Genomic DNA, 25,858 nt, shown 5'->3' on the forward strand with positions numbered 1-25,858 from the left:
TTAAGCATAATACCTACAAAGATACGGCATTGTGTAAAAACCCAGATATAACAAATTGATGGACGTCAATTTGTTTCTTTGTTGTTTTTAGAATCAGACTCAAAAGAAACGAACTGTTTATACAAGCAACTGTATCGATTTCCTATGGTAAATATAACCTTTCAACTCAAATAAATAAAAAGGAAGCAAGAACAAAGAGGGCTTCTGTTTTTTACGTGTGGCTTACTATGGATTAATATTTTTATAGACTTGTTTTCTTTTGGCGAAACTTTATCAAACAAAATAATACCATTCACCTTTAAAGGAATAACATTCTCGATTATTAATGTGTTTGTGATTCTCATAAAAATATTGTTATGAACCACAAATATTTGCGACTGCATATAAAAATACTCATAAACGATAGCTTGCATAAAGAGAGTATCACTACTCTATAGAATTTTCAAATATTATACTTAATTAATAATAAGGTTCGTGGCATATATGTATGTGCAAACACATACTACTAGTCTCTGCCTACCCCTCCGAGAATGAAGCATTATTTTATGTATGTAAATGTTAACATTAAAAAAACATAAATCCTACTTATAATATAAATGCGAAATTTGTAAAGATGTGTGGATTTATAAATGTAACTCTTTCATGTAAAATCGACTTGATGGATTTTGATAATGATTTTGGTACCCGAGTAGAATATAACCTGGGGTCACGAATTCCGAAATTCGCACAAAAGCTAAGTTCCGGGGTGCAGCCAGTTGAAGAATGCTACGCGAAGCTACGACGTGCTACGAAATAGCCTACTATAAAACACTGAAGAAATTATTATTAAGATGGAACTTCTATTTAGCTTAGTGAACAGCTACTTTCATTATTATAGATAGGAACCAGCTACGAAGCGATCTCATCGGGGCTACGACGCTCCGGCTAATTTATTAATGATTAAAACACATAGTTAATAATCTTATTATTATTCTTCTTGTTATAGTTGATATCTCTTGTTTTATCTTACTAGGCTTTTGTGCGGAACTTGGATTTTGTGGATTTCCAGAAAAAATTGCCTTTATCTGTGCCAAATATCATAAAAATTGGTTCTAAGTTTTTAAGTTCTATTATAACAAACAAACTACACATCTTTTCTTTTTTTATAATGAATTTTATTACTATTTACGTACACAACCATTGTTTATTCCTACATATTAACGTAACTGAACACTTACGAAAATCTTATATTCATCTATTATTATTACGACTATTAGTTCAATAAACTTAAAACACATTCAGATCAATTTGTAAATTGATTAGGTACCTTGGTGTCTTAACTGACTTTAATAAATAATTTGCAATATAATTTAACACTAAGTCTAAAACTACTCGCACTTTCGACGCTTCAAACAAAAATCATTTTTATTATTAAGAAACTTTATAATATAAAGCTGTCTCAAACTTAAAAATTTAATAAAGGATCCAGATGTGAAATATTGAAGAAAATTAATATTTACTAGAAACGCAGGTGGGTTAACGCATTTAACAGTTTGAAATATAAAACGCCTTCATTATTTGATGCCTTTTATTTGGAAGGCATAATGGAAATCGGTATAATTTTTTCAAAGTTACAAAATCATGGTAATGTATACATATTAATTTATATAATTTATAAAAAATCAAGGGATAGATTTGATATGTAAATTAAACATAAAGGTTCTATATTTATGTATGTATGTATGTAAAAAAAATTTATCAATGGCAGGAAACCCAAATTGCAAAATCTGGAAAATAAACGTAATCTTTAAAATTAATCAGAAGATAAAATTTAAGTAGGTATTTACTTAATTTTTTAATCTCAATTGAAAACCAGCTCATGGTTTTAAGATAAATAAAACCCCACCAATTTATAAAATCCCACCTAGGTATTCTTTTTATTATTCTAATTAATTTTATTCTGTTTATTTAGTCTCTGCACGCAAGTTCAAAAGAATCAAGCGTAATAAACTCAACTGTTTCGTTACAGTTTTTGAGATAAAACGTCTCATAAAATGCCAACCCATGTCACTCAACAAACAAACAGCCTTCTGCCTTGAAACTCTTGTTCATTATTAAATAAACATGGAGGTAAATTAAGACTTTTTTCCTAAATCTAATGAAAAACGGCTAATATTGTAAATGCCAAAGTAAATCTTTCTGTTCGTCTGTTACTCTTTCACGCCTAAATCACTGAATCTATTTTTATGATGGTACTGAGATAAAGTTTCGCTTTTCGTCCCGTGAAACGGGACGGCCGGCGATAGTTTTTCGTGTAATAAAAACGGCGTCCGGCTTGCCTAGCTGCGGCTGGGCTGGCTAGGCTGGGTTGCCTTTCTCCACCAAAGGTTCCTCAGCACCATATGTCGTTCCAAGCGGTGATCGCCGTTAGATAACTGTTTCAAAAGAAAAAGAAATGAAGAAGTATAATTAAAACAATGTTACAATGATAGTGACGAGGCTCTCATTTAATGATCTTATGTATCTTGTATGTGTTTATGCATTTTTTGGTGATGTATGTATTTTGTAGTATGCATGTGCACTTTATCGCACCACCTAATTTAAGTTTCTCTATTTGATCAGCTGGTTGACTGGTAGAGAATGCCAAACGCCATTAATTATTTTTATTATTCTGGCATTAGTCAAAGTTACGTCCTCTCACTGGCCCTGAAAAGCCCAGAGTTAGTCTAATACTTCGATCCAAGAGTAGTTAAGTAAGTCAGATTTTTAACAGGAAATGATTTCCTTTTGACCTCCGCCGTTGAGAAACTTAACAAGGTAGGTATCCAGTACCTTACAATGTGCCGGGTTTCACAATATTTTCATATGAAGTATACTTATCGTTAGTTAGGTTACCTTTATAATAGGCAAATAGGACTTAATATCACATTACAACAAATATGTATAAATGTACGCATATTCTGTAAGTTAATAGCAATTTTTCTCTTAAGACGAAACAGTGTTATAGTGAGACACACGTATGTATTGTTAGTACTTGTACAAAAGTCTAGACACCATTATGTTTGGCTCGTTTGTGATGGCAATCGCAATAGCATTAAGAGGTTTTATTGTTCCACACCCGTTTTAACTTGCTTTAGATACATTTCCTCCCAAGGTCATGAAACCAGCATGCGTAAGGTTACACTCAACAACTTAATAAGTTTTGTTATTGTCTACTTCTTAATTTATTGTTAAGTAATGGTATTTAGATATTTACGTATATTTTTATCTTATGTTGAAATCATCAACTGAGCATGGCCATTTAGTCTTATCAAGATTGTTGGTTCTGTTTGCCCCGTATAGAATAAATAGACGTGATGTATGCACAATTTTATACAAAATTCGAACCTGCACCGACGCTCTATCAATTATAGTGAAGAAACCAATATGAGCATTAAAAAGGATAAATGAGATGAAGTTTCGTGAAAAATTTTACGTATAGGTATATAAAATGATTATAAAATGTATGTATAATATTTTTTATTTACCTATACGGGTTTGTTATCTCAGTGTAGCAAAGTACACTAATAAATATACCCATATCCTTTTATCTGTTCACCCATTACCATTCAGACTGTTATATTATTTATGAAAAAGAACAAAATTGTGTCTTAATCCTTCCTTTGTGATTCTTATCTGAAAATGTCGTAATAAACTTGATACCTATAGCAAACTCACCATAGCATAATTTTATTACCTATGTAACTGAAAAGTGTCAAACTACGTTTAAGCAAATCGTGTTTATGTGAGCAAAATCTGCATAAAAAAATAGTTAATGCGATTAATAAGACAGAAGTGACTGTAAAAGTTGGACAGGGCCGGCCTCGTCGTCGTAGGGATTACAGAAAATGGAAATACATAGTCTCTGTCTACCCAATGAGAAATAGGCGTGATGGAATATATGTATGTATGTAACAAGACATAGCAACCTCTATGTTTGGCTGGTATCCAAAGTCACTTCTACTAAGACGAAACTAATGAACAGCTTTATCATTTTTCTCTCACAATATAATACGAAATCCTTACAAAGAAAATGCAATTTATCTTATAAACCAGTACACAGTATTATTGTCTGAATAACAGCCCTTTGTTTCTCAGTTGGCGAGTCCGCTAAAGAATGTTGAAAATGCGCGTCGATTTACCTTGTGAAATTTTCAAAAGAACACGGATTAATTCCTCTGGGCTTTTCTTTAGCTTCAGAGAGCACTCAACTTTGAAAACCATCGAGGGGTCCCCGAGGTTAACTAAATAATGAAGACTTAATTCGCAAATCGTTGATATACATAATTTAAAATAACGTTTTGGTTAACGTCCTCACAATTTGCAGTGAGAGTGCTTTAACTAAATCATTCCTTTGAGTCTCATTCAAGTAAAGATATAAACATTTGTCCGAGCTAATCTGCAATTTTACATACCTGCAAAACTTTTTTAGAAATTATATACCACCAGAACAAAGTTAAAAATAACAAATAAATATGCATAGTTATAATTATCTCTATTGAAAGAAAATCTAGATAATATGGAAATAAAAGCAATACAACATTAGTTTTCTTTACAGAGTTAAATCACTTGGATTTACCGCCCGAGGCGCTCGCTGAACAGTCGGAACAAAGAACAAACTAAAGTCGTTACTATTAAGTGCGGTTAATTATTGTAACTGAGGCCATCGACTGATACAACTAAGAAGGTCGTTTAGCAGTAACTCAGCTCAATTGCATCCAAGTGACGTTATTGAGCATTTAGCACAAGTCGGATGCATTCGACGGCGATTCACGAGCGAAACGGCCCGTATTACTACTGTACAGCAATTATCCATTAGAGATGTAGGGGTGAACCGACCCGTAATGTTCGGCGCAACACAACAAACCACAGCCCGGGCCAGATTTCGCCCGGAGCGATCGAAAACAAACTCCAACTTTGCTTTCAAGACCACAGAATTCGTTAAACACAAACCAAACTTCGTAATAATAAATTATTACAAGATTTAGTTTGTACGCGTGGTTTTCGATATAATTTTTCACCTCTAAATCTTAGCGGGGTCGCTAAAAGCCTTCACATCAAAGGGAATATTGAGTTTTACGGAACTTGGTAAGTTAGGGAGGAATGAATGGGCAGGCGAAGTAGGGATACCAACTGTGACAAATTTTTTTCAATCAGTGCGACTAGCTAAATGGAAAAAGCGTTTGCTAACGAACTCAGCTGACAATAGTGTCGATGTCAATGGACGAAGCCCTTAGAACACTGTGACGTAAAGCCGTGACGCAAATGGTTATTGGTTTTGCAGACGCCTTTTCAATGATGCCTAGAATGTTGATTTGGTGCTAGACACTCTTTCGGGTACCTACTATTTTTATCTACAACAATTACGTGTTTAATAATGAAATAATTTAAAATCTATCTAATAATGAAATTCCTTATCCTTCTTCTTAAAGTACTTAATAATAATATGATCAAATTACTGTTAACGACAGTTAAATAAATTAGCACAACTTTAATTTAAAGAAATGTTAATAAATAGTGTATACACCAAAAAGTGGCATCCGTAAATCAAAATAAGCAGAACAAATGCGTCATGCCCGAGTCGGCCCACTCGAGTATAATCTATCTCCCGGCAACGTAACTACTCAATAAATGATTTCCTCAGTAATACCAGGATTCTCTATGTTTATTGTGGACTCCATCTCGGAGTATGATTGATTGAGGCTTAGTGGAACTTTTCCAAGAGGAAATTACATCGTTATTTTTCTAAGTGAGAACGCCGCCGGTACAGCATTATTATTTTGCCCTTAAGAGGGCTATTTTATGCCTCTTATGAGGTTTATGACTATATATAATACCTACTTGATCCGCAGCTACGTCGTAATAAAAATGCAATAAAAAATTTCAACATCTTTTATTTTTATCTATCGCTTTGTAGATTCACATATCCCATTAAACTACTATTTACAAATGCTTTATGTTAAATCTATTTCATATTAGATTTCAAACGCATAGATATTCGAACAACTAATAAAATATATTTTGAAACGAGATACATATTTTAAGACAGAACAATTTGTTAGAAGAATTTATACAGTAACACCGCACCTCGATGGCCACACAGTAAAAACGTTATAAACAATATATCAGTCTTTCTCAAGGGTAGAATTTGCACTAATCATAACTTCTGTAAAGTTCATTTCTTTAGCTATAGATATAAAGGTAAATAACCTTGCTACATCTTTTTGTTGGAAAATAATATTGTTGAAATTAATTATAACCATGCGACTAAAAAGTAAAATGAAATAATATAACGTCATATTGAATTAAGTTTGCTATGTACAATATTTTATCTTACAAATGTATTTGAAGATTAAAAGATATTTAAATATTGTTTTCCTTTATATTTTGTGCCTAAAGAAATCAACTTTAATATCCCTCTCTGAGTGATCAAATAAATCTTGCAATGAAACGCAGGCAAATCTCTTGATAAATAATTTAAAATAAGAATCTTATCACATTCAAATACGTTTAATCATCATCTAAATTTATAAGATTATGAACTCTTTGAAACAACATTTTAAATTCCCTGACTGTATAATAATATCTTTGGACTTATATTGAAGATTCACGTAAACGCTTTGCGTTTTATTTTTTAAAACAAATGACTCCCTAGATTTAAATCTACATTTTGGCCAGTTTGACCTACGACTAATGCGTCTCACAATTATTTCTACGATAAGTTTAAGCAGACAGCTTTGACAATTTTTCAGTTAGCTGCTTCACGAAATTATATCTATTTTCTTCTAAACAAAACCATTTTTGATGAAGAAATACCTGTTAAGATTTAACAACAGTTAACAACGAGAAAATCGCACACAAGTCTGCTTAAACAGGTGAAATGCTTGGATGAAATTTCACAAGATTCTCATGACAACAACAGAATATTCATACGTTTGGATATGTTCTATGTATTTGTACAAAATGAGTACGTACTTTATACAAAATTTACGAGGAATTACATTATTTGTACTTATAAATGAATTAAGATAAATAAACTACCGAATGTTGTACAAAAATGGCACCAAAGACGCTGCTATTCGCCAACTACACGAAGATGGATCTGAAATATAGAAACACTGTTGAATATTTTTTTTTTTGTATTATGTATTTGTTTACTGAGTGCGTCAATGTAATCAACATTTGATCTAAGAATATTATACTAATTTTGTCAAGTTTTTTTTTGTTAGAAAAAAATCCTCCCTAATTCCTTCCATAACTTCGCTACCACGAAATGAGACAAATCAAATGCAAAAGTATTTTATAAACTTTGAACTCCACCCACGCTACTCATTCATAGTCAACCAAATACTTATTACCAATTAATACTGTAAACTCATATACTTACCTACGGCACTATTACGGACTCCCAACACAGAAGCAACTTCTGGCTGCTCCATATCGAAAATTAATTCGGCTCGGGCCGCGTGCAAGTTGTATATGCTCGCTATACAGGTCAGCCTCAGGCTCCCTCGCTCAAACGCCTCATTCCTCACTACAAAGGAAACTTCCCCCACTGTCGGCAGCCTGTTATCCGGTCCTGTTCTCTCAAACACCAACTTGGGACTCTCCTTTTGAGGCCGCCTTATCTCCTCCTTGTGTAAGTTGATGTAAGACTCGTCTAAGTACTGGACGTTGCTGTCATCATGGAATATGTTGAAGTTCAAGTCGTCTTCGGGAAGGTCTGTTGTAGTGGTCTCCGCTTTCGGCGGCGGGTCCCATTTGAACCAGTTTGGCAGTTCGTTCACCATAGATTCTATGTCGATCTGTAACAAATGTAAAAATCATGATCATGTAAGTGTTTATTAATAATTTTAATAACATTCAAAGCGATGAACGAAATTATTATTGATTTCTGTTACCATTATTGAATCACTAAACCATTGGTTAAACATGGTATTTGAGTCTTGTTATTGGCTAGAGCTCTTTAGGGATAAACACGTAAGCTTGCGTGTGTGTATGTGTGTCTTTGTTTAAGATATACTATACGATATGGAAAAATAATAACGATACAATAATATATCTGCTACAGTTATGATGCATCATTATTTTATGTTTATCATTTTGGGTAATTTAAAACAAATTTTTGCAATTTCAGCCATCTGTAAGTAGTGCCTTGTATTCGTCAAGAAAAATATTGACACAAAAATTTTAAACTTTCGCGTTGCATGATTATTAATGTATGCAAACGAGATTTACCGCGAACATACAGCTTTTTCCTGAAGTTTCGACCAGGTTGCAACGACCGTGGTCACAGGATAACTGGTGTACCGGTGTTATGGGTCTGATGGCGCGGTGGAATCTTCATCCACTGGATGGATCCGCGATCACCAGTCATCCAGAGACCACAGATCCAACCGAAACGTCAAGAAAAAACGATATGTTTATGCTTAATTCCCATCTGCATACGGTATTAAATATGGTAGCCAATGCGTGATTTGATTACTATCGAGATAAATCTAATTAACATATCATATCAGATATACGTCAGAAATACAAATAATAAATATCTTTTTCACGTTTGTGATAGAAAACATTTTTTGGAAGAAGAATTTCTCAGTTATGCCAATAAATTAATTACTTTTAAATGCCCAACAATTGTTGGAGAAGTAGCAGAGAAACCTTCTTAAAAAAGATGGTTAAAAAGCTGCAATGGATAATTGTTAGTCACCCGATGATGACCTCTACCTTTGGTTTTGTATAAATTATACATTTAGTCAGAGTGCTCTAAGGTGTTTAGTTGAGCCGTGTTCATACTCGTACAAAACTGCTTTTTAAAACAACTAAAACGATGTTGTAATTATCTTCACCCCAAATCCATTAAATTCAAATCCATATAGTGTTCTAATAGGTATAAAACGTAGCCACTCCATAGAAAATATCTAGGTTTAGTTTTAATTTTATGTAGTTAGTATCTTTTTATCTTTACTATAGAAAAGTTTTTATATTTATAGGCCATTTTGGTTAAAATACAAAATAATCATATTCTTCAATTTATCCCACTATACATACATTGGGTTGGTAAACTGTTCCGTTTCATTTTATTTAATTACTTAACGATTTTCATATTATATAGCTTTCGTTGTATTTTTTACATTCTTATTTGTCCATTCTCATTTCATACCTAATTTACTGAAAATTGGCAATTGAGGCACTTCGGTGATAGAAAACCTAATTATTTGACGGTCTTCTAATTCGCTCGGCCATCGTTCCAAATATTTCAGCGCCAGGAATATGAAAATATAATTTTTAATTTCACGTTTGACGAAATTCTTGTTTTATAATCCAGCTAATTTTTGGTAATTACTTTAGTGGGGAATACGCGCATAACGCATAATACTATGTTCACGTACCATAATCATAATGCACTAATTACGTTATCGCTGGTAAGCTAACTGATCTCTATTTAGCATAATTTTCTATTAAAGTTTATATCCATATAAACTAAGTGAAGTTGAAATAAAAAATATCTAAAAGAGGTTACTTAGTAGCCATGAGGTTGCAACTGGGAACATGCAAAGATAAGATAGAGAGAAGAATTTATATCCATGGATAAAATTTTCATAGTAATTTTTTTACCTAGCGGGTCCAAAAATTTTACAAATTTTGAATAGAAGTCGTATATTTAAATGAAATTAATATAAATTGGCTTACATTACCAAGGTAATACCAAAATTATTCATATAAAACATGTTAATATTTGGGATTCTGGTATTAATTTTGAATTATAAACTACTTATAGCATAGGGCGCGATCCTCATAAATTTTTAGCAAGTGCTTTGTCGGAAGCTATATAATTGAATATTAAATTATTTCCGCCTTACTTAGTCGAGCATCGTAAGTAGGTGTATACACATAATTAATTTTAACGATATCAGTGTATTTGAACACGTTAATTGCCAATTAATATTTGCCCACATAGTAAGTAAGTAGCAAGTAAAAATAAACGCCTACGATAATAAGCATTACTTTTATGAATAAATAATCAACGTCAATCTTTTTATGAAAGTGGGACTACCCACGATTACGATTACGATTACATGAAATCGAATCACTTATCCGACTTTTATAAATTTGAGATATTAAAAATTTCTTGGGGCATTTAATTATGTCGGTAAAATATGTCAAATTTACAATACATACATATTTATTTACTTACTTCTGGTAACAATGATCTTGTTTATTTTTCTTTCTTTTATACTTACAAGGTTTTTTTTCAATTAACTAGAAACTTTTAAACAGGAGAGTCAGTCAGTCATCGAACTGCATAACTTTAACTATGCGATCAACTTCACAATTGCTAAAAAATATCTGCTGCTTCATACTGATACTCGCAGGCAACCAAAACATATGAAACACTTGTTTTTATTTTTGATGTTTCGAGGTTGGTCGCATAGCAAAAATTGTTCAGTTTGATATACTAAATATTAAAAGTATTCTAGTGATAAATTAAAAATAACCCTGTATAGCTTGTAAGTAGTAATTTTTTTTATAAATAGGTAATGAGACATATTGTATATTATCTATTTATTTATGTACATAGCACGAAACACTATTTCTGCGAGTAGTGTAAAAATGAAGAGACGCTCTTTGCCACGATTTTAGTTAAAATGTAGATTAGGGTCAGTGGGTCGACGGAACATTTAGAAGCACTAACTTATATGATGTGACGCTGAAAATACGTAAGTCTTGAAATAACCTTAAAGGTACTCGAACTAGATTAACTAACTAGATTACAAATAGGACAAGTCAAGGTATAACTTCAATGACCAGCTGTTTTTGTGGATTTGAAATTATACTCGAAGCTTTGTCTAAAACATTGTACTGTCTAGGCAAAAGGTTATGATAGAGGTTTAGTTCTTTAAATACAGAACAGGTAAAGGAATAAAAAATGGTAAAATAAAAACATGGCACTGAAATATTTGCCTATTGAGCATAACGAATATGTATCACTTTCCGGTATAAACTTGATTAGCCCCTGTTGATTGCTTTTTTGTACGATTCTCCATTCATATATGTATTTTATAGGCCCGTTTTTATTAATAGATAGGTATGTGTATATCGAAAATTAAATAATTGTGTCAGTTCTACGTGCCCTATTACAGTCAATCGGAAAAGTTTAAGTCTTTTCGAAATTAGTGGGATTGCCTTCACCGTGAGGTTTTAAGGCGTGAATATGTTTGTGTCTACCATCAAAGAATACGTGATTGTGCGAGAAATATTACAGATCTCAGAGAAGATAAAGGGAGGTCTGCTAAAAGCTTATCTAGCACAACGCTTTGTGATTAATGAAGTCGCCTACGCAGTCGGCAGCCGGCAAAAACAACAGTAGCGTCAAAGTGAGTAGGTTCTATTGTTCCCTGGACAACTGAAAGGTCCACTGGCTGCCCACTGGTGTAAATACATTTCGAGCTCGATTTTTATATAACATTTCCGAATTAAAATTTAACAAATTTGCATGTTAGTATTTTTTGTATGAACTTTTGTAATCGTTAATAGACAAAACAGGTCGAATCCACATAACATTGATAAATGAGAATGTGTGTATGTTTGTATGTTTGACTGCTCTTTACACTTTGTCTTCTTCGCCTATGTTCATGAAATTTAACTTAGTTCTAAGAAGTAAGAATCATTCATGCGGACAAGAAACATGACACTATCTTTAAATCTCATTTCAATTCCCATAATTCAGTTATTCGGCTTATTGTTACTATTAGTTTTGTCTGTTCCGTAGGTGTGTGTTTAATCTGTAAATATATCGACAAAAGTTATAAAACCGCGTCAGAATTTTCTGTCACCATAAGTGGAGACAATAAATGTTTATTTACTTAATAAGCAAGATAAAACACATGTGTTAGACAAATACCTCTCGGCCATTAAGAGCGAAGGTGAGATTAGCCGGGGGGTGGGAGGGGGGCGAGGCGCAGGTGGCTCGGAGAGTAGACCCCACACCGTACCACGACCTGTCTGAAACCAGCTTTGGTCCCCATTCTGGAGGCTCTGCAAAGAAAAAAAAAAACAATATCTGAGTACATTGCTGGACAAATGATAAAAAAAGGCACGAAGAATCCTCTTCTGAACTCTTTTTACTTAACAAATGGCTCTTAAATATAAAAATGTAGCGATGAAAAAATTAAGGGTGTACCAATTGCCTCATAGATTGTGAAAGTCATTCAGCCTTGGAATTCTTATATAAGACGCTGTCATCATAAAGAAAAATACCGAATTTACCAGTCAGCTAAACATGCAGTTTCAGACTTTTCAAGATTGTTGGCTCTGTCTATCAGGATTTGTTAGATTTGAAGACGTAATATAAGTATAAATAAACATCTCCTTTAAGAGATTTTACTTGTTTTTATTTTATTTTTTTATTAATCCGGCCTGGGATGGAAGCTTGTGGATTAAATCAACACTAATCATCTGAATAACCTGAATGTCCCGCATTTCATAGACATCATATAATTTACTTCATCAAACGATTATTATTAACCAAATTGTTAATGACTGCTCGGGTAGATCATCGATGTTGCCGTTGACTAGTATTTAGATACTTGACGAAACATTGGGTTTAAACACATTGTGTCAAACGTAATTAGGGGACTTTCCTGATAAAGAGTTCAAAAGTACCCTAATCTGGCGAACTTCCATGAAGAAACTCATTAATTCCATAAAAATAAAAATTATAAATAATTGATAAATATTTTTGAATATCAGATGAGCAAAAGTATACATTTTCAAAAAGAGGAATTTTTAGTATCTCCATTGTGATAAGCCCCGTCTAGTACATAACTTCAAATCGAAGTCTATGTTTCCAGCTTATTACAGAAATTGTGTTTGAACTGTAATATCCAAATCTGAACGATAATCATCATGAATTTTAATCACGACTAGATTAGCTTGTAATTAGATTTCGGGAATTCCGTCTTTTTATGTAATAGATATTTCCATTGGTGGCTGTTGCGTTAAAAATGCGTTAAACAAAAAGTAATTTGATTTTTTCGCTTGATCTAGTCGCCGCTCGTCGGTTTCCAATAACTATACGTTAGTTCGGAATTGTCCTGTAGATTGTCTGTTGTTTGCAGGTGGTCTTATCTAGAGCCATCAAACTAATGCCAGTCGCCGAGTTCGTAGCACGCCTGAACATGTTTGTTTAAAACGCGACTTGCAAATTTTTCCGCTGAGCAACGGTAAATATAGTTGATTTGTTTCATTCGATGTGCACAGAGCCTTATTTTAAAATTACTGAATTAATGCTTAATGGTAGGACTGGTCACTAATAAAATTAACGATTTTCAATTTTAAAATACATATTTAATTTACTCACATTTCCAGAACTCGAATATGGATGTGGCTTTTGCATAAATAAATATAGGTACAGTGTGTTAATAAAAGTGTAAATAAGGACTTTATGTTCATCTCTACTGAATCAATTCGGATTATATTTGTATGTTATCCAGAAAATAAGCGAAATACCTTCTTAATATTCTAGAAAAGAATATTTACTGAAATTATTGACCTTTAAAAATATCCCTTCATCTCGATATTTCTGTATTTCTACACATAAACTTGTAAACCTACTCACAACAAGCCTTGTAACATCATTTCTATTTTATCTTCTGATCCAATTGCGTCTATACCAGCGTACATAACCTGTTTATTATATAATTTTGTGCCTCGTCATGAGTGTAATTTTAGTCCCGTGTAAAATAAGCGCACAATATTTCGTCCTTTTTTTCACTACACAGAGGCATCCAAAAATTTTCATTTCCGCAGTTTGCTGTCTCGCCTTTTGACTGTCGCTTTTAAAATGTCTAGTTACAAATGTATGTTCTCTTTGTTTGTTTTTCTGAACTACATAACAGAATATTATCACAGGAGTTACAACTAAACAGTAATATAAGGTCTAAGTGAAGGCTTGATTCTGGATCATATTTACGTCTTTATGGGGTAGACTGAACCATCACTCTCGAAAAGACTGAAAGGTCACTTCAAGCTTGTATGGCTTGATGATGCAATTGAGTTTTAAATGATGAAAGGTTGGCAGGTCACTGCCTAAAAGAAGAAACCTTAGTTTATTAGCCATTACCTTACTTTACTTTTACAATCGGCACGTTAAGAGAAGCAGCAGGCACACTGAAAAAGTTCCATCACTTTTTTAAAAACATTGACGGCCTTGTGCGAAGGTGCATTATCATGGTGCAAAATCCAAGAATTTTCTTTCCACAAATCTGGCCTTTTTCGTCGGATTTGCTCTCTTAAACGCCGCATAACACTCAAATAATATTCCTTATTTACCGTTTGACCTTCCCGCAAGAATTCCGAGTGCACAACACCGCCATAGTCAAAGAAAACAGTCAACATGACTTTGACTTTTGAACGACTTTGGCGTGGTTTTTTCGGTTTCGGTTCAGTTGGAAGGCGCCACTCCGAAGCTTGTTGACTAGTTTGCATGTCAAACTCGTAAACCCACGTCTCGTCACCAGTAACAATGCGTTTCATGAATGTTGGGTCGGAATTGACTCGTTCTAGCATGTCCTCAGCGACTCTCATGCGATTGAGTTTTTGAAAAAAATTCAGGTCTTTTGGGACTAGCCGAGCGGCAACATGTTTCATACCCAAATTATTAGTTAAAATGGTACGGATCGACTCGTGAGATACAGAAAGTTCGGTGGCTATCTCTCTCAAAGTTGAATGAGGATTTTCAGTCACTATTTCCTTCACTTTTGCGATGTTAACTTCAGTTGCAGACGTTGATGGCCTACCAGAGCGAGGCAAATCTTCCATCACATCTCGACCGCTTTTGAACGCTTTGTACCACTCATAAGCACGAGTTTTTGATAAAGTCGATTCACCGTAAGCCTTCTGTAACATTTTCAGTGACTCCGAACACGATATTCCATTGGCAATGCAAAATTTAAGACAAACTCTTTGTTCGATGTTTTTATCCATTATGAAATTAGCAATACACACTAGATATGATATAACTAAAAATAGCACTGTATTTAATGTAAACAACAGATGCAACTCAAACTCCGCGCCAAAATGGAAAACAGTTGTGCCAATCTAACAACAACAAAAAAAAACAAAAATTTGAATTTGGAACCATAAATAAATAATCCATTCCCGATACTTTTCTGACTGAATGTATAACATCACGCTGCAACTATACGAAGCAAAAAAATAATGGAAAATGTGAAAAAAATTATGGGGGAAATATTCATCCTTGAGGGCTTCAATGATGCCCAAAATAACTATTCCACGCAGACGAAGTTGCGGGCACAGCTGGTAGTTATACATAGTTTCATTACCTATGTGGCAAAGGGGAGGCATAAGCGTGCTTGCAACACATTTTGAACCAACTTTTCGTATGCTCTTAGGATCAACGTGCGTGATTATGCAGACTACGCGCCCTCTTCGCCTCGGCCTTAAGAACACTTACTATACAATTCAAATGGTCTTCTCGTTTCATCGTTTGTCGTATCCCGCTAGTTTGTGATATAACCTCTCGTTTGGTTATTATCGCTTAGAAGGTAGACAGTATTATGAAGGTCTATGACTCTTCCAATGTTTTATTGTCTTTTATGTCTCTCCCCCTCTAGTATTTTATAGCTATCATCTAGTATTTTACGAAATTATTTTATACTTCTCTTCGTGCATCCCTAGACTACATAAGGAATCTGCATACCAAATTTCAAGTCTCCAGACCACCTTTAGGATATGCGTTGTCCGTCACTTAGTAAGAAATGAGTTTTATATAAGTATACCTATAGGTATAAAAAAGGGACAGAGAGAAAAGTAAAACATTATATAAAAAATAGCTCTTATTTTTGCTCCTGCTGTATGCTCCTGTATTATTCATCTCAATAATCATTCCTACGTAGAAGAATTCTTAAAAAGATTTTATCAACTCCTTAAATTGAAAATTGCTTTACTATCGATTCAATATTTTAATTCTTCAATCACGTGTACCGGCGAAATGGAGACAGGTGTTATTATTACTCATTGATTCCGACTGGTAACAGACTTTGTTTGCAGACATTACAGTGCTACGCCGTCACGGCCATTTTGTAAATCATTGAGAATATAGAAATGCAATTTTTATGTTGAATTTAGTATACAAAAAGCATTAAATTAAATAAATAATCTGAAAGCTGTTTTCGCAACGCTCGCGTTCAAATTGTAGCTTGTGTGTTGAATTCTAAATTTCTTTCTATTTTCATCTTCTCATCCAAATACTTTCAGTACGTTGTATATGTGTAAAAATAAATAAAGTACACTAAGAAAACAAAATACGCCCAAATACATAGGTATTCATAATATAAGTAAACGAGATTCGAACTGAACGACTGATATTTCAAATAAATTTTATATTTTTTTCTCTTTATTTTTCTATGCTATGTATCTAATCGAAATTTTAATTCGATTTATGTAAGTCTAAACTAAGATTGGGCGTTAATATCAAAATATATGTTGATTTCTGTAGTCTCCACAATGTATGGTCCGGCTACCTTTTATAACGCGGGTCGTATCCGGCGCTCTCGGTCCTATCCATTAGGAAAAACCTACGGGCTACGGGTTTTATATATAATATTTATATGCATGTAGGCGTCGCTCCAAACGTTTCGTAATTGGTTTCTGGGCCAATTCGAGAATAGCTGATCAATATACTATTAATAATTTGCTATTTTTGTATTTGAAATTTTGTTTAAGTTGATTTTGATGAATATATTATTTAAATAAATTTATATGCTCGTCAAATTCATAATCACTACATAATATGAAGCACAGTCGGGTCTGTCCCTCTGTACGTATGTATATGTAAACTTAGATCTTTAAAACTGTACGACGGATTTTCATGTAGTTTTATTAAACGATAAAGTAATTCAAGAGAAAGATATTAATACTATCCGTGCAAAGACGGGGGCTAGTATTTTATAAATTCAATCTTATATGGACTACAATTAGCAACATCAAATCAGATGATTTAATTAGTCACCTCCTTGTAGCAAGTAAGCATTTCTTTTAGTAGAGCTCGGGGTGGTCCTGATCCTCGATAATGTCAGGATTTTACATGAAGCGACTCTCATCTGAACTTCGTAACCTTTGTAAGGAAACCTCATCTATACAGAATTATGGTTGACTAAATATGTTAGTTTCCTCATGATGTTTTCCCTCATCGTAAGAATCGGTAATCACTCAAACGAATTCAGAAAAGAGTTAATGATACAGGACCAAGTTCGGGTGCTCTCTTCCACCGAGCCCCTTCAGGCTAATGTATGTACGCGACGTACGAGTAATATTTAAGTATGCTAATACAGTATTAAAATTGAAATTCGCGGGGTGGATACAACGTCGTGAATAATTTATGTTCTGAAATAGAATTTGACGTCAACATCTGATTAGAAACAAAACAAGATTACGATCGATACGTCTACACGAATTATCTGATAAATCGGCAAGATATATACATAGATATACGAACTTCCTTCTTCTACTAATGCTATAAATCCGAAATTACGTTACCCAATCACGTTTTAAATGGATGAAGTAATTATTTGTAACTAGATTTTGCCCGAGTGTCTGATTTGGGGAATTTTTCCCATTGTACTTTGTAGAGTTTTATTTTGGTATGTTAATAGCTATTGTTACTTTTTATTCTCTCACTAGTCCCCATCGCCCCAAATCAATATAATTTTACATATGTTAACTTTCTCTTTTCTTGATGTTTGATTATATACGTTTTGATTTTGATAGACTCGAGATTCTAAGAATTATTCTTGTTTTTTTAAAATATAACGTGATATTGATTGTTATTATAAAATGCAGTAATGTTATAAATGTGACGAAACTATTAAATCATCTTCTTGTAAAGGTCAATAATGATAATTATTGTTTAACTAGAAGCTACATCCCACTTAATAATATGTATTTCGTATGTGAAACATGATCTGCACGTATTAATAGATTAACATATACATACGTGCTCATGGTAATACATAAACCTAATGACCTCAGGTCAGGTTTGCTTCTAATACTGTGTTTAATGTTTAGTTGGAAATGACTTTATTTGTATAATTTACTACCTTATTCGCTCTCGTAGAAAATTCCAAAAAATAAGTAGCCTATGTTACCTTACCAAAGAAAAATTCAAATCTTTTCTTTTTAAAAAACTAATAAATAAATAATAATTTTATTATAAAATTTCAATATAAAAAAATAATAATTAAAAAACTTTTTAAGTACAATATTCTCTTACTGTCAGATACAACATGGTGAGGAAACCGTCACTCCCCGTGCAGCGTTGCAGGTGAGATGGAAATTTTATTTCTTGTAATTTGAATTTACCTGAGTACCCCACCTTCAGATTAACACCTTCCAGAAAGGTTATGGTGACACCATAATTTGTATGATTTATTTTTAGAATCCGGCAAACTATTTTTTTAAATAAAGAAGTCTTACCGACAACTTCAAGAGACACCATAATTTGTATGATTTATTATTAGAATCTTGCAAACTATTTTTTTAAATAAAGAAGTCTTACCGACAGCTTCAAGAGACACCATAATTTATATGATTTATTTTTAGAATCTGGCAAACTATTTTTTTAAATAAAGTCGTCTTACCGACAACTTCAAGAGACACCATAATTTGTATGATTTATTTTTAGAATCCGAAAACTATTTTTTTAAAATAAAGATGTCTTACCGACAACTTCAAGAGGAGCCGAGCGGATTTCAGTATGGAAGGTGGGGGCGTCAGCTGACACCTCGCATCGAAACCGTCCCGCCATGGCGGGAGTGGCCTGCTGCAGGACTACCCGACGAGCGCCTGACCGCGAAATCTGGTAAAACAAAAACACTTTTTTTAATGGAGAATCCATGTCATCATGATTGAACATAAAACCACATCTCTTTCCAAGATTTATAGGCTATACTACATCTTTCCACTTGCTACGATCCTAGCATACTTTTTTCATTTTATAAATTTTCTTGTATATGTGTAATTTAAGTGTAAAAATGTGTTTGTTTGTTGTCTTCACGTCACGCCTTATTTTCTCAATGGACAACAAGAAATTTTGCACACACATAGAGAACTGAGACAAAGGTAGCTTAATGTTAATTTCGAAAAAGTATCTACGGTACCAATAGGATTTGCAAATGGCAACCCAGTAGAAGCCGCTCGAAAAATATTCGAATAATTTTAACTAAATGAAGAGTTCAGACTCTTTGTACCACATTTATACAGCACCGGTTTTGGTTGAATTTAGCAAAGAGATAGACTCGACTTTAGCAGTAACATAGGCATAAATAAGCCCCACGTATTATCTTCTTCTTAATACAATACGATATTTTTTACAGGAAAACGCGTCCGTCATTTAGTTAATTAAAAGAGTAAACATTTAATTACATCAGTTCGATTGATACAAATATTCATAATGCATTTAAATTGAATGTGAACAGGTAGAACTTAATTAGCAGTCTCAATTATTACTGACCATGAAAAATAATTAGTGAATTTCGCTTACATGTTTTAACATAAAAAATATAATGATTGTGTTATAATTTATTCACAATGGAAATTATATAATTGATAAACTATTTAAAGAATTTACTTAACTATTATCCTTAATTGTCAAGCCAAATTTTTTTAAAATTAAATTTGGATTAAGCAAACTAAATACGCAAGGATCGTATCAAGTAAAAAAAGTGTAGTCCTTGTTATTATGTAAAAGTAAATCTTTAACCGAACTACAAGCACAAACAATACTTTAATTGAATAAAAAGTAGGAAACAGAAATGTTCAATAAAACTCTTAATGCTAGTTCAGCGTAAACACAAAAGCCACGTATAGTATAAAAATACACGCCCTTATTGGTTGTAGAATCGCAAAACCAATATCGGCTAGTATAGTGACGATGCAATTTTCTACAGAATTCCCCTCGAGAGAATCGGAGGCTTCGAGCGTATTAGTACATTGTATTGAAAAAAAGTATTTCAGGCTGCGGTAAAGAGTAATCTAAAACAGAGACCGCGAACGTTGAATTGTGGTTAGTACTGCTCCAACTCATTCAAAAGGCCGATTGTTAGAGTGGGATGTGTGGTAAATATAACTTCAGCCTGTAAATTAAGTTCATCAGTTACAGTTTAGAGTGTTATTAGGAAGGTAATAAGGCTTTGGAGCGCGTGTTCAGACGTAACATAGTAACAAAACCAATACTGCTTCAAAGTTCTAATAATGCGAACTTAATAGGAATAGAATCGGATTTATAAAGAGAGCGTCGGTGGTGGAATCTGCAAGATGCCCGGTACGGATGCGTGATGCGCATAAAGTTACAGATTCCAATCTTACATCAACCAATAACTATTTCCGAAGTTTCAAACATTAGTTTGATAACTTACTGATGTTCTTACGTTGACAGAAAACGCCGTGAGGAAACCTTCACATTCAGGCAACAGGATGTGTACCATGAAACATTACATTAGGTTCCCCTACAAAGGTTTCGGAAGTCAGATATGAGTCGCTTCGTTTAAAAATCTGACCCACCCAATCCAGGATCCATGGTCAATGGTGTGCCTTGTGCTCCTGGTGAGGATGTAACAGGGACTAATACCAGGAAGAGAAGGGAATCCAACATACTAATTTAAAAATAGGTTTAACACTCGTTTTATGATCATTCGTGCAAAAACTTAGTCTTAAAGCGATTTACCATTAATAAATGTTGGAGCCGAAAACTTCAATGTTATGTTCGCTAAGTTTCCGAACGATTGAATAAGATAAATTGAAAGACCCGAGTGGAAGCATACCAAAAATTCACATTTAAGGAAAATAATTTCTGTGTTCTTCAAAATGCTTTAAATTCAATGAATAAGATTACGCTGTAAAAGTACTTTGTGTTATCGTTGAAATGTTGAGAAATATTAAGTCTATGCAAAGCTTTTCTTTTGGATTTGAAATCTACTTAAACCTAAATTATGACGATTTTTTCTGACTTCATTACGGAAACCAATATGAAATAGTTTATTGACAAGATTTATTTACCTTCCTATTAATAAGTACGGTTTTCAGTAAAATAGAAATGCACTCTTGACTCTTGATACCTATGTATTTAGTAAAAGGCAAAAATACTTTACTGCTCTATTTATATAAACTCCATATTTCTCTGTCGTTGACCGTAAAACGAAAAAGCTGAGAATATTTTTTTGCCTAACTGTTTGCAGTAGTAAAGTTAAGTCACATCATCTTTATAATCATTAATGTATTTTTCCACTAATCACGTTTTGTGTAAAATGAAGTCATGCAATGCCGCAGTCTTTCACCTATTTTGAGTATTTTATTAAAACATTGTGTTTACACATTTGAGAAACTATAAGTTAAAAATAAATAAAAAAACACCTGAATTACTAAAGTAATAATTATATGCAATCCCCGTAATATGAATACAATGGAAAAATTTGATGGTGATGTTTCTACTTTGAGAAATATTAGATAAATTCACTACGGTACACTGTTTAACAATGTTATTATCTCAAGTCATGCAAATTAAATAAGGCCCGTCGAAGATGCATACTTTGAACCAAATTTGACGAACTAAATATCAACAAGAGTTTACTTGTTTAAGAGTTAATTTAATTTCGGCGTAAATAAGTGACTTTTAGCGTTATAGTTAACTTCATTGTTGTGACTGTTTATTAGTCGGATATACATTATAAATTGAATTAAAATAAAAACAATATTTTATATATAGAGGAAAAATAACAATATACACTTTTCAAATTGTATGACTTTGTAGGTATATAATTACTATTTTATTTTAACTGATAATGGCTATCAAAAAACAAAACATCCATGAGACCGTGTAACTTCACACAATTTTGATTATTATTTTGATTAGTGTCAACGATTATACTGGGGAAAGCAATCGATCTTTATAATCGAAATTAAGAATCAATCTATCAGATCACACCTGCAGTCACAATCATCATGTGTGTCGTAGTAATCTTCAGTTCAAAAATAAAGCTACTAAAAGCTTTCCTTTGATTGAATTGTAAAATCTGGAACAGTAGCATATTTTACACATTATATTTTTTTGATCAGACTAAAGATTAAAATAAAACTCGAAAAAAAAGAATCACAATGCATCATCTTTGAAAACAGTAAAAATATAGCTCGCGTAGTTAACGTTAGTTTTAAATCTGGTATGTAACCAATGCGTCACGGAGCTCAACTTTCAAGATTTTTTTAAATATCTGTAATACTCTCAAATATTTTGTGTTTACAAGAAGAGAGTGATGAAAGTATGTATGCATAGATTATAGCAAGTGGAAAGATAACGCCGTTGCTTTACCCCCGGTGGAATGGGGGTTATTTTTGTATGTGTTCAAGGTTTCGAAGTTTTATCCAATTCATGTATGTGCTATAAAAAGATTTTAACATACATACGTTTTTACCTTAACGGGGCAGACAGTGCCATTAGTTCTAAAAAGACTGAAGGGCCACTTCCAGCTGTATTGCCTAATGATGGAAATGAGAACCTACAAGAAGAATCTCGAGTTGATTAGACTTTCAGTCGCCTTTTACGACATCCATAGGAAAGATATGAAGTGATCCTATTAAAGAACCTAGAGTACCGAGAACCACATGAAAAGATATGAAGACTACCAACAAAACAAAAACACAAGAAAAAAACTTACATCAACTTCTATTCCAGGCAGCGGGAACACGCGCGTATGGGGTAGTTCCTTGGGGATGTATCTGTAGAACTCTTCCCTTCCCCTGTACCATTTCACACTGTACAGTGCTTCTTCGTCTTCCAGTTGCCAGCTGCACTCCAAGGTAACTGTCTCCCCGACTAACACCGCGCTGGGAACGTTTATCTCCAGGTTGTGTAGACCCCGCACACCTGTAAATTAGTATTTATGAGTAATACATACATAAATCATGCCTCTTTCCCGGAGGAGTAGGCTGAGACTACATCTTTCCATTTGCCATGATCCGTGCATACGTTCATTCGTTTAATCCACATTTATAACTCTCCATCCAAGCTCGTCGGTTTCGGGTACTATTTACCTGATCTTTTGCCAGAACTACTTCGATTTGATCAACGTACGTTCCTCAAGCCCGTTTATTTAGAAGTAATAATTACCTTATTTGTATTAATAAATAGCTTGGTTTTGTTGTACCGTGTAGTTCCCAGCACCAATAAAAAAAAAGAACAGAATCACGCCAGTTCGTTCTCATGGATGTCATAAAAGGCGACTAACTCGAATTTCACGTTCAGTTGGATGGCCTAAGCTTAGAATTGAGATTCTTAGTGACCGGTTTCTAACGAGTCACAATAACACAAGTACCTACATATTTCCTTCGATTGACTTTTACAATATGCGCGGAAAAAGAAAGAGCTGGCACACGCTATCTCTTTTTGCCGCCTGACCAGCATGAAAACTGTGTAAATGAATGATTAAATTTTACTTCATTCAGTTAAGGCATTACAAATTACAAAGTGAAAGTGATTGAAAAGTATAAAAGCTAATGATGAAACATACAGGTCAAAAGATTACTTAAAAAGAAACAAAACAATAAGTACAAAACAATGTCAAAGAAGTCAATAAGTTAAGTAATCATATATTTATAATTTGAAAAAATCTTATGAAAGTACCTTTTTCTCTTTGATAAGAAGTATTCTATCAAAGAGAGAAATGTTTAAATATTATCATTAAAATATCGCTTTAATACTCTTTCAAAACTCAAAGGCGAATGCCTAGAGGTTGAAAACGTGGTCGTTTCATGTAAAAGAGCTCAAACAAATATCTTCACTGACTTCATTTTTTCTGACTCGCTTAATCCATTTCAAATAAGCTTTATAACGTTATGTAGGTAAATAGGAGCAGACTTTTCCTTGGTCCAATTTCGCAAATGAAACCATAAGGAGATTAGAGAATAAAAACGTTTAAAAAAAATGTTGAAATTTCTTTGAATTTATAATTAAAAGTATGTTTGTTTTAGTATGTGCCGTATGCTTTCCGGCACTTTAAGAATCACTTCATATCTATCCCATGAATGTCGTGAAAAGCGAATACGGGATAGGCATATAATCAATATAAAGTAATAGTTCGGTATTTTCAATTGAAATAGTTTCTACAATAGTTGTTGGGTTTAATATCTCACAGTACAGCAAGTACCCATAGGCCTTAGTCTTAGGGGACAAACACGCTTAACCATTTCCATACATATATATAAAAAGTCTCAAGTAGTCTCATCACGTGACAAAAAATATCGTTCAGTGTGTTCAGAATCAAAACTTAAATATTTTAAAAGCAATAGATTAAAACAATAATTTTATTGTTAAAAAAGACTGGTTGCACATCGTTTGAAATACTCTTTCTAAATCATACGATTTCTCATATGAATAAAAATCCCGGTCACGTTTAAGACCGCACCTTCCTTTGTAATAAAATTCTAAGGAACTAATGAAAATCTGACCTTTGCCATATATTTTTTCTTTTTGTCTGAAGAAGTTCCAGTTTCATTTTATCACTTTATATTGTCACCGGAGCGAAAAGCGCTTTATATTAAGGGACTTTAAAAGATTTAATTAATTCTGAAAATCTCTTAAAAATTTATTTTTAGGCTACTAGTCATTTACAAATAAATTAAGAAGGCCTTGTTTAATTTAAATAAAAATAAAATTGTTCAAGTGACTATATTTATACTTATGATTAAGAAGAGAGATGTCGAATCAATCAAAAAATATTAAAGTAAATACCTAGTTTATAAAATGAAAGACACTCTTTTTTCGTAAAGCAAAAGAGTAAAACGATAGTTTTTTTCCACTCTTCCAACATTATTATCTTTGATCAACCTGGTTTTTCTTATCTCTGCCCATTTCAGCACTCGTTTTGTCTTCCATTTTGCTAATCTACGTACGTGCTTAGAAGTTATAATCTAAATCACAAAATCATGACGATGACGTACTTATCAATTTATGTTAAGTACATAAATTGATGTGTCATCGTCATGATCATTAAAAATAATTTTTCATCATCTAGGCATCATCTATGATTGGTACAGAAACCGATTTTAATTTATTGACAGACAGTCGGGTATATAACGGAACCTAGAATATTTTATGGGCTCCCAGTTATCACGTCAAATCGCTATTCAGCCATTGACGTCTTATTTATGGCTACTTAGGAAATATTATCGATAAACCAAATATTTCGATTTTAGTGTAGCATAGTGTACATCCTTAGCGATAGTTCGCTACGATACGATTTTCTGATTAGGTAATAATTTAAGTTTTTAAACTTTATTGTTCTCTTGCGTCAACAGTTGCATCATGTTCTTTTTAATATAAATAATTACGTTTCGCGAATTTAAACTGAATAAAATATATAGCAGTAAAAACTTACGTATGAAATGAAAATTCTGGGTCTGTAACGCCACCTTTTGTTGTTATTGATGAACAAGACACTGCAGAGTACATCATTTTTCACTGTACACTAAATAAATATAAATATAAATAAATATATACGGGACAAATTACACTGATTGAGTTAGCCTCGAAGTAAGTTCGAGACTTGTGTTACGAGATACTAACTCAACGATACTATATTTTATAATAAATACTTATATAGATAAACATCCAAGACCCAGGCCAATCAGAAAAAGTTCTTTTCTCATCATGCCCTGGCCGGGATTCGAACCCGGGACCTCCGGTGTCACAGACAAGCGTACTACCGCTGAGCCACAGAGGCCGTTTAAACTACACTACATGTCTTTTACGCCAAATTTATTGATTGAA

The 25,858-nt window shown here is 33.2% G+C and overlaps 1 protein-coding gene across 1 annotated transcript in view; it reads right to left on the reverse strand.

Annotated features, from left to right (window-relative positions):
• Nucleotides 1–5,985: 5,985 nt before the first annotated feature.
• Nucleotides 5,986–25,858, reverse strand: part of LOC106139030 (uncharacterized) — a 37,710-nt gene continuing 17,837 nt past the window's right edge. The window contains exons 3-7 of the mRNA XM_060945168.1: nt 22,749–22,957; nt 18,763–18,898; nt 11,924–12,057; nt 7,406–7,823; nt 5,986–7,120 (exon numbers count right to left, since the gene is read on the reverse strand). Coding sequence (XP_060801151.1) covers nt 7,056–7,120; nt 7,406–7,823; nt 11,924–12,057; nt 18,763–18,898; nt 22,749–22,957 — 962 coding nt within the window. The 3' untranslated portion in view covers nt 5,986–7,055. The remainder of the gene's footprint in view (nt 7,121–7,405; nt 7,824–11,923; nt 12,058–18,762; nt 18,899–22,748; nt 22,958–25,858) is intronic.

This window comes from Amyelois transitella, chromosome 7, assembly GCF_032362555.1.
Source record: "Amyelois transitella isolate CPQ chromosome 7, ilAmyTran1.1, whole genome shotgun sequence".
In the NCBI taxonomy this organism is placed as follows: domain Eukaryota; kingdom Metazoa; phylum Arthropoda; class Insecta; order Lepidoptera; family Pyralidae; genus Amyelois; species Amyelois transitella.